General features: G+C 35.1%; 1 protein-coding gene across 2 annotated transcripts in view; it reads left to right on the top strand.

Moving 5' to 3' along the window:
• Positions 1-1,239: 1,239 nt before the first annotated feature.
• The window catches only part of LOC149782600 (zinc finger TRAF-type-containing protein 1-B-like), a 35,772-nt gene continuing 25,504 nt past the window's right edge, over positions 1,240-11,507 (top strand). For both annotated transcript variants that reach the window (XR_016414412.1, XM_089934078.1), the window contains exon 1: positions 1,240-1,450. Coding sequence is in view for 1 of the 2 variants with exons in the window: in XM_089934078.1 (XP_089790204.1) it covers positions 1,247-1,450 (204 nt within the window). In the remaining variant the exon portion in view is untranslated. The remainder of the gene's footprint in view (positions 1,451-11,507) is intronic.

The raw sequence follows: 11,507 nt of genomic DNA, 5'->3' as shown, positions 1-11,507 counted from the left end.
AAATGATACATAATATGGATCGTAGACATATCAAACACATTTGCATAAAACAGGCAATTTAAGATAATCATTTCTTTTGTCATATTTTGGATAGAATAGAATTTCTGGACCACGTTGTATATCAATTTCCCTTTGAAAATGATATTTTGACATGGGTTCCTGTCAAACGGTTATTGTTGGTAGCTCAGATGTTTACTTTCTCATGAGAGCGTTGCAATGCTCTGGTCAAATCTCAATGATTCGTAGATGCCAGCCTTTCAAGTTTAACACTGACATGGGGGACGGGGAAAGAAGAAAGGTCGAAGTGACTCTTCACAAAGACTTTTCTGGCTTAAATGTGATAAAATTTTAATGCTCACAGCATTCAAGTCCAAGGTTCAATACTTATTCAAAATTCGACACTTTACAAGTACCAAATTATCGTATTGGACAGTTCAGACGAAGTCTGAAGTATTCAGGGGCAAAACACTGGATCTCACTTCCTGCTCACATATGATATTCAGTTAAATCCTTGTAGTATTCCAAGCTGTCATATTACCAAACAAACTAGAATATATAAGTTCAAGTTCTGGATTTGTTACAGTGTTGCTCTTCAAATTTAATATTTGTTTTGCATCTCCTATATTAGCATATTTATGAAAGTATGTAGAATATATATATATATATATATATATATATATATATATATATATATATATATATATATATATATATATATGCATACATATATAATGTCATAAAAAGATAGAACATAAAACTGATGCAAAAGGAAAATCTAGTTTTTAGAGAGATGAAATAAAAATTTATATATGCCGTTAAAAGCTTCTACTTTCATATATATATATATATATATATATATATATATATATATATATATATATATATATATATATATATATATATATTCTTATGGGAGATCAGGTGTATTTACCTGAAGCAAATTGAGTGAGTGTTGCTGTAACGTTGTTTGCTTTTTTGCTTTTACGGTGCTTGGGCTAGGACTGTTATTCAACCTGGTTCTCAGAGGTCAACTCACCTAGTTCAATGACCTTATGACCTATCTGACGAGTACTTTACACGACTAGATTTTTATCTAGGGCATAACTGTGTGATCTTGTTTACATCTAGACAATGCTGCATGTAAAAATCACGTGATCACCAGCCCGACCAGGAATGGCTGAAAATGACGTCACGCAAAAGGTTGAAGAACGTCTACACTCGCACCGAATATTTATAAACAAACAAGATGGCTGACGTGATAGAGTCAACATCTTCGGTTGTCAGCGAAGAAAATCAAAATATTGTAAAAGATGACTTATACTATGAGCCAGAGCAAAAGAAATTGAAGGTTGAAAGTTCATCTAGCGACGTAAATCAGAAATTAGAAGATCGATTAAGTGGGATTCTTTGTTGCGCCGTGTGCTTGGACCTGCCCCAGACGTGTTTCCAGGTTTGGATTTCGTCATCAGTTCAGATTTTCAAAATTTGTAAGAGATGCGGGTGTTGGTTGTGCTATTAATATTATTTATTTTTATTTTTGGCAACTGAATTATTGATTATTTTGCATGCTGATATGCATTACACAATTTTAATTTTAGATTCTTTGCATTTTGTGATGATGTGGCAGTTTTAACAGCATAACTGTTAGGTAACAGGGCTGCGGTAATATGCCAAATATGCACCTTTTTCATACAATCTGGGTTTTACATTGAAACGTTATTTAAAAGAATCACCAGTTTCACGTTCATAATTTTTTAATTCGTAATCAATCATGTGCCTGCTTAGCTGTACATTGACCTTTACTTTCTCACCAAAAGGGCGATTGTCACGTGACTACTGTCAAAAACAGCTGACTTAAAATGTTGGCAGTATGCCAGATATAATTTACGATTAGGTCTCCAACGATCTACACACATTTATATAACTGCTTCACTCCTAACAGGCACAGAAGAGTGTTCGGACCTAAAATTCATACTGATGGCCTATTTTCTCACCTGGACTCGCATTTTTTCTCTCATGACCGAACATGTCTCTTTGTTCAGTGTCTAATGCCTACGGAGCTCGGAATTTAATCAACGTTTAATAACATATACATCTATTTAATAAAGAGTTAGAATAGGTGAGATGCAAAACTTTGGGGAGTGGTTTATCAAAATGATAATCAGACTGCCCCTAAGACTTGTATTATTACATGTATTTATTGACATTCATAACTGCTATTCCACCAGATGGAAAGCACATTGTGCAGTCACATATGCATTAAAGGAGGTGCATCACTAATATTGGCTGAGAAATTGCAAGATTAGTAAGAAAAAATCAACTGAATGCAGCAAAATTGTGCCTTGCATTTAGCTTTATTTAAAATGCTCATTCATTAAGAAAATTTTTATTTTTCCAAATATGGGGAAGCGGGGTTTAATTAATTTTAATAATTTTTTTACATTTATCTAATTTATTCTTTCTGTAACCATTAATCTCATTTTTGGCTCTAATTGCAATAGACCAGAAGAACTTATGGAATCATCTATTGGCCATAGTCATTTGTCCCTCTAATTGCAATAGACATTATGGAATGGTATATTGTCTATAGCAGGGGTGGGCAAACTACGGCCCGCCAAGGTCTTTCATGTGGCCTGCCAAGGGTTTTCATGTGGCCTAGGAACAAGTCATCATTTGCACTGACTGTTTATGTTACTCTGTTTATCAAATAAATGTGCTTCTTTTGAAATTTAAGTTTAAGTTTTCAAATATTAACAGCATATTAACAACTGAAAATTAATTATGATATTATTTAGAAAAACCTTTTGTTTTTGCTATTTCAAATATTAATTATTTTACTTAATGAACTATGCGGCCCGTGACAAGGTGTAAATTTGTGTATGTGGCACTTGCACTGGAAGGTTTGCCCACCTCTGGTCTATAGTCAGTTGTCCCTCTAATTGCAATAGACCTGAGGGAATGATCTACTGTCCATAGTCAGTTGTCCCTCCATTCATTAACACAAGATTTATCACTATTATTTATAAACTACTGTTGGGATTGCATTGAAACTTAACACGAATTCACTGGGCTCGAATTTAACACAAATTTCTTTGTAGCCAGAGGGACTAGTACATGTATATTCATAAATTTACTAGTCCTGCCAAATCTTTACTAGTCCTATTCACAAAACAATGTCACACAGCTTTCATGTATGTTTACCGATTCAATTTTAAAGTTTGAACAACCTGCAAGTTGCGTACACCAGTTACACCATGTAACGTTGCTTTCCTTGTCATAATTCAGCCATTCCCTGTCTTTTGTCCATTTCTTCTGAAATTTTCCATTACGCTTTTCCATATCATAAGAATTATTCCTCATCATTCTCATTCAACTTTTTTTCTTTTCTGGTGGCTGAACACCTTCTATCAAATGCCACATTTTGCCTGTCTTATAATTGTGCCTTGTTTTGAAATACGAGATTTCATAGTATAGCTGACATGAATTATTTAAAGCAAGAAAAGGAATGGCACTTTGTACTTTATATAAAAAAGTCAGAGCAAGAAACACATTTCAAAACACGTCTTCCCCCCCTCCCCCCTGCAATTAAGTGGTCTCTCCCTAACAAAGACTTAACTTCAGCGGATGTTCTGCATGATCAAAGCAGTGGCTATTATAAACACTGTTATAAAATATTAGCATCAGAAGACAGTTTTAGTTTCAGCTTGGAAAAGGTGTGTTCCCATCAAACGAAGCCATCTGACGCTTGGCGCATTGTATTTAACAGCTAAATTACAGTATCATAAGTCGTAAGTTTGGTAACTGTTCCTAATTAATCGAACCTCAATGTTATTTTGTGTGGTATACCGCTTTATAGTTTGTTACTGTGGTTGAGTGAATAAAGTGTGATACCACATCATTTTTTCATTTAAATCGTTATCAGATTAATTAGCATAAAATAGATGGATTCTTGTTATAGAAACGCACCTTTCTGAGGCAGAAATTGGCTTCATCTAATCATGCTAATATCTTATGACTGTGTTTACAGTGGCCACTGCTTTGATTCTACAGAACATCTGCTAAGCCAAGCCTTTATTAGGGAATGGCATAAACAAACGCTGACTATTGATAACCGAAACTTACTAGCCCATCGGACTATTCACATTATGAAAGTTACTAGTCCAACAGGAAATCTACTAGCCTCGGGCTAGTGGACCACCACTAATTTTGAGCCCTGATTCATCCCATAGTCTAGTTGGCCTGAAATAAAATGTTGCTGCTTTCTTGGACATCCAGTGTGACCACCACAATGGTCATATCAACATGGGGGTTTCACTTAAAGACTTTTTATAATGGTCCTAAATTAAAATGGTGCCAATCTTAAGTCCAGTATGGAGGCACCATTGCCATCTTGATAACTCCTGTTGAATGGATGGTCATCACGACATAAGGTTTTTACAGAAAGACTTCTTCTGATGTCCATTTTGTCATAAATGAAAATCATGCCAAGCTGACTGGCATCCAATGAGTGTACCACGTCAGCTAATGGAAAGGACCAGCTAATTACCAGTGGCTATGGCAGTGTAAAGAATGATCTAATTATCTATTGGCTGGGGCCATTGGAAGGACCATCTAATTGCCTGTGGGCTATGGCCATTGAAAGGACCATTTAATTACCTATGGGCTATGGCCCTGGAAAGGATCATCTAAAATATCTATGGTACATGGCTGTTGGAAGGACCATCTAATTACCTACAAGCTATGGCCATGGAAAAAACCATCCAATTACCCACGGGGCTGATGAAATTATGTTTCAATCCACTTATCAGGACTAGTAGTTGCAGAAAATTCACTTACCCCACCTACCTTGTCACTTGTCGCAAAATTTTACCAACATAAATTGATGCAATGAGATGTGTACAGTATGTACTTTCATCCACTGTAAGAACAAAGTAAATAATGTATAACATATATTTCCTCAGAGAACTTAATTGTTCAGTTTTTGTTTACCAAGGTACCTTATATACACTATATTTTTCCCCAATATGGTAGCATCAGTACATATGTGAGCAAAAATGGAAAGGAATTTGCTGACTTTTTCCAACTTGTTCTCTTGACAAAAGTCTCATGACTCGAGTCCACCAAGTTAAATAGTTCTTTTAAGTGTGCACACAGCATTTCAGTATCAGACATTGATTTTCCATTATGAGGTAGGGTTTAGGCTACTATAAAGAGAGACAACATTTTTTTGTTTTTAAATCCTTCATATTGTTTGCAACAACTAAAAATCAATTTTCCTTCAATGATTCAAGCCATGGACAATTATTAGTCCAATGTGATTGAAATTTTCTGTCTCAGTGGTGTCCTGTTTGATATGGTTTGCATCCACAGAATCTAGCTATGTCTTTTTGGAGAAAGATTCATCTGAATATATGGCAGGCTTAAGTTTTATCCTTCCACTTACATGTGACTATTCCTTTATTGAATTTTCCTTGTAACCTTCCTCATGAAAAATAAATAAGTCAGCTTGCATAGTAAAGAGTCTGACAAAACATCCTGCCAAATCTGTGTTGATACTGATGGACGATATGTGGGTCTGATGTCACCTGTTCATTAAAATGTGAAATTTTGCTGCATGCAAATCTTTCCAAAACAAGCCTGTGTACACTTTAGACATATACTGGTACCTGGTAACAGCCATTTCTGGTGTGAATTTCAAAATGGCCACAGGACAGAGAGCTGTGCTATTCCACATGGATATACAAGTCACCAGACATAGCATATACTCTGGAAATGTAATGTACATGCCACCAAAAGAACCATTCAGCTGATGTAGCTCCACAGCCATGAGAAATACTGGTAAGTACATCAAATGTGCATCGATATATGCTGCCAAAATTGGCTGCAGATTTTTGCATATTTTAATGAATAGGTGATATCAGCCCCTAAACCGCCAATCAATCATCGATGATGAAGGGCTGATTAATAGGCCTTCTTCTTAAGTAGTTGCAACATACATATTGTGGTTTAAATATAAAACAGATAGGTCCTTAATTATAATAATGGTTTTACTTCAAATGGAATTTTACACATTGAAGCTGATCCTCTGCATACTTAATTATAAATTAAAGATTCATTAGACTCTACAGTTGTTTGATCAGTTCATAAAGGAAACTGACACTAATGTCCTTTATGTGCCTTCATTTAATTTAATTGCATTAACTCACTGTATTAAAATCATAGGGTGATCTACTCATGAGCATCTGGGGTGAGCACACACAACATAACAAAGCCTTTTAAAACACTGCTAATTAATCATACCAGTTTTGTTTTCTCTGAAGATTTTTGATTGGCTAATAATTCAGTTACTTAACCCATATACATTCAAGCAGTAACAGAATGTGCATACATGTGACAGTTATCAGTGACTAATTACTGTAGTGTAGCAGAATATGAATGAATGAGTGGAAACTGGAGAGAACTAGAATCAAGCATTCAGTATGGCCAGGGTGTGGGAGGGTGGTGTGAATGGCCAGATAGTGATTAAAGTGTGAAAATTAGCACTTGACTTATTTGCTGTAAATTGGAAATAAGAACTTGTCTTGTGCCAGTATCTTGCAAAACTTCACTTCAAAAATGAATAGACCAGGACATCTGGCATTTGGTAAATAATCTCACTACCTGAAATAAAATATATAATTAACATAGTAACTCTGAGCCAGAAATAGCTATTTAAAAAAAAACAAATATTTTAGTTGGTTCATTAACTTTCCTTTTGTTTAGTTCATGATGTAAGTCCTATATTTTTATGCAATATGAAATATTTTCTTATGTAAATGAGTCCTGACTCAGAGCAATTTTCATCTCATTTTTGTTTAGCCCAGTTTGCCATAAGCCCCAGCTGAATTTAAGCTTGACCTGGGTATCAGTCAAATAGATTTGTATTGTATTGAAGTTTTCATGAACTTTTTTCCAATTCTCTATGAATCCTGAATATTTTTTTTTATATTTCAAACCACCCAATTTTGATCAACTGCTGTTATCCTCTGACTTATGTTGCTAGATGGAGCCATGGGTCAGGAAGTATAACACCTTTTGGTTCTTCACCATCACATGGTTATACTTGTTTTCTTCAGTATCACTTGATTATGCCTTTCAGGATAAACAAATGGTATATCTAAGCATCACAGATTCTATCAATGTTCTTTGTGATACCAGCCTGTATGATCCTGCCATAGTTTTTGATGTATGGTACAGCTAACAAATTATCTTCATGCACTAGTTGTCAGAAGGAATGTAGCTTACTCCAGTGATATCTAACCTTGTTCTAGGTTGTAAAGCAACTGGATATATTAGGTTACATATATTTTTTATACAAGCATTTATGTGTCAACAACCTTCATTAAGGAGCCTGACATTTTTAGCTCTGCTGGTCACAAACAAGAAGATATTATGGGTTGGCCTGTTGTCTGCTTCTAAACTATTTGGAAGATTCCCATGAAATGTTATCTACACATTCATCCCATGGTCTGCTTTGTGCTACATGAAAAGGGTGCTGCTCTTACATACAATATGGCCACCACCATCTTGAAAATCTTGTTATCGCTACTCCTGATGAACAGAAAGTGGTAATGAAATAGGACTTTCAACAGTAGATTTCATATGGTGTCTACGTGGTCTTACATAAAAATGGTGCCAATCTGTTGTTCAATATGGCCTCTTCAGTCACCATGTTGAAATTTACTACTCCTGACTGGCTGGTCATATATCAGCATGGTCTTTCACTAATGGCTGATTTTGGTCTGAATGATACCAGCATGAGATGGTCATGTTTACTTGGTCCTCAGTGAAAATGGTACCAGTCTGACTTCCAATATGACCAATAATGGCATCCATCTTGAAATCTTGTTGTGGCTGCTTCTTGACTGTTGGTCATATTATCGTTGCACTGTCTCCAAAAAACTTATTATGATGCAAGTTGGTCCTTTAATGGAAATGGTGCTAATCCACCATGGCAATCATCTTGTACATTTTGCTTTTATTACTTCTGTAAAGTGGAACATTATATCAAAATGGGATTTTTACCAGAAGACTTTATTAGATGTCTTGCTGGTCCTAAATGAAGTCTTATTGTCCTCAATGGCACCAATCTGACATCCACAGCAACCATTTTGAAAATCTTGTTATTGTCAAAAAATATCATGGATAGTTTCAAAACCCAGCCATTAGAAGGAAGAAATGTTCTTATCTGAGATTCAAGGGGCTGTTGTTTTAATTTTTGTTTCTTTTTTTTGTAATTCTCTCTGTCTACCTCCCTATCTATTTGTCTTTGCAAAATTTTCATGTATTCCATGGGTAGTTTTGGTCTGAATCATTGAATGATACCATCATGAGATGAGACAAATGGTGATGGATGAAACACCTGTAGCAAAGTTGGCTATGTACATGTACCTGCATATTCATGAAAGCCCAGGTTTGAATGCAGTTAGGTATAATTATCATGTGAATAATTAATGGGACAAAGAATATATTAGATAAATGAAAGAAATGTACAACTTAGGTAAAATAAGCCGATTTTATGTGAATTGACTAGACTCGTGCTTCAAAATATTTTGCGAAATTCCATGTATCCTTCATTGTTTTTGCTGCAAAAAACTAACTTTAAAAAGGGTATGTATTTATTTCAAGAGTGTACTCATAAAAAATCACTGTGTCCAGTAATTATGGTGTGTGTGTGTCTGTGTGTAGTGGGTTTAAAGGTATTCAGTGCAATCCAGCTAAACAGAATCATTACAAGTATCAGAAATGCAAAGGTAACAAATAGCAAAGGATAATTTACAGTGATAAACTCTTCCAAATAAATGTAAAAATATGGTACTATAACATAAAGGGTAGTTTATGGAGATAAAGTTTTCCAAAATAATATGGAGGTAAAATTTTCCAAACTCAATGTAAACATACATTCCTCAAAAATAATATCCAAAATGTTCTCATCTTATTAACTGAATTAATCAGTCAGTTGTCCTTTCATGGTTTGGGTTATATTTAGTCAAAATAGTTCAGATACCTTCAAAAATTAATATACTCCACATCTCAACACATGTAAAAAGTTGTCCAGGCATACATACATGTTGCACAAGTAGAACAATCATGTAAATTCAGAATTAATGATTCCAGGTGAGTGAGAAGTATTTCACTAATTTGCACTGGAATACACCATGTTTTGCCAAATTGAGATTATATATATATATATATATATATATATATATATCATGACTTGGGAACAGATATATACAGACAAGTGGTATGCTTCAGACAAATTGGTAACAATGGACATATGATGTTGACCATGACAGGGACATCAGCTTAATTTTTTCTGATAGTTAATTATGTATGTGTGAATGTGTGATATTTGCATAGTGATAAAAGCAGCAGGGGATCCAGTCTGGTATTTTGGTGAAGCATTACTCTAGCTGTATGGAGAGGGAAATGATACAGCTAACTTGTCTGTGTAAATATTAGCCCTCGGGCTTTGATTTGCCACATGTATAATGAGTCTTATAATTAAATGTATTTCTTCATTGCTGTAGCTCTTCAAGTGATGGCCCATCTGCAAATAATATACCTACTCAGATTTGTTACATGTGTGTGTGTATGTATGTATGTATGTATGTATGTATGTATGTATGTATGTATGTATGTATGTATGTATGTATGTATGTATGTATGTATGTATGTATGTATGTTGCATCTATGTATGTATTTTGTATGTATTTTGTATCTGTGTATGTATTTTGTATCTATGTGTGTATTTTGTATCTGTGTGTATTAGTGTATGTATGTATGTATGTATGTATGTATGTATGTAGGTATGTATTTAGCATTTTATGTCATCTCATTACAATAGTGGGTGTACTAATTTTGTATGGTTTTATCATTGCTATAATTTACCATGGACTCTGAATTGAAATGACATGTAAAATGTCTTTGTCATAAAATCAAATTTCTTTTAGCATTGTATTGCATGGTTTGGAATTAATTAAATTGAAACATTCTGCAAAAGGTTTTGTACAGCCTGGTTTTGATTTATGCCACAAATTTTACTACACAACTGATGGTCTGAAAGGGAGGAAAATCTTGTCTGGGATATATGTGGGTATGCATACATATGAACATATAGATGTCAAGAAATTGAGAGAAAAAACTTTTTTTTGTTAAGTTCATTACTATAATCTTCATCAGTTTTCTTGCTACACCCTACTGTACATTGATTTCTCACACCACTGTATTTCATACTATTGTTCTTTGGTTAAGATAATTTTGTGAGATGGCAGTGATCTGTAACGGAGAGCACTTTAGACCACTCTGCTACTCGAGGCCTCCGGAGGAAACTCGTGAAATCCAATAGATGTTATTAGGATTAGTCACTAAAATATCTGTTTGATCCGACAAGGTGTAGAACAAGGTGTAGATAGAGTTATCACATTAGAACCTTGGCTAGCAAAGATGCCTTTATTTCATTCTTGAGGTGATGGTTAAATTCATTGGGGCAGTTCTGCTGCTGTTGTCGCTTTTTAAAGCAGTCTTGTATATGACCTAAATTAGTGCTAAATAACATATTTACTCATATATACCGGTACCATATATACAAATTCTTACCCTTACCTCTGGGTTCGAGTCTAAGATTCAGCCAATGTGGGCATGTGAGAAAGCTTGCCAGTAGCTTCTCGTGGGTCGGTGGTTCTTTCCAGGGTTTTCCGAGTTCTTCCTCCACCATTAATACTGGCCGCCATGTATAGCCTATCGTGCTGAAAAATGGCATCAAACCCCACAACAACAACAACAACAACCCTTACCTCTGGTATGTTTGTTAGGTTTCGAAGCAAGTCAGCACAATTGTTACCATTTGATTAAAAGCTAATATCCAGATATGTGAAAGTCAAATTTGCCCCCACCCCAGTAAACTGAAAGACTTCTTAAGATGTCTATCAGGATGGTGCTAATCTGACATTCACCCCCCCCCCCAAAAAAAAAATATCTAAGATTTTCTCTGCTTGTACATCATCAAGAATCATATTAACTGAGTATGCCCAAAAATCTTGCCATGTGAACACCAGCAAGGTAATATACAGTCTTGATGAGGTTTACCCTTCTGAAGATGTACATGAGGTAGGTATATATGTCATATATGTTTACACATCTGTTCCATAAGACTAATCTCCAGTCATAGATTTTTTTGGTTTTAAGGCTTTTTGGTGGATTTCATGAAATATAATTGAGCAAATGTGAAGAACATGCTGATTTACATATATAAAGTCAGTGTATGGAATCTGCCAATGTGCCAGTCTGACATCTAAGGAGAAACAGGTGGCTGCTTTATCATCCCTTTCGTGTATGGAATCTTCCATGGTGCCAATCTGACATCCAAGGAGAAACAGGTAGCTCCTTTAACATTCCTTTCATGTATGGAATCTTCCATAGTGCCAATCTGACATCCAAGGAGAATTAGGTGACTACTGGGCAGCTTG

The sequence above is a fragment of the Sinohyriopsis cumingii genome, chromosome 15, assembly GCF_028554795.1.
Source record: "Sinohyriopsis cumingii isolate HCF-2022 chromosome 15, ASM2855479v2, whole genome shotgun sequence".
Classification (NCBI taxonomy): domain Eukaryota; kingdom Metazoa; phylum Mollusca; class Bivalvia; order Unionida; family Unionidae; genus Sinohyriopsis; species Sinohyriopsis cumingii.
This window is presented reverse-complemented; position numbering and strand designations above follow the sequence as displayed.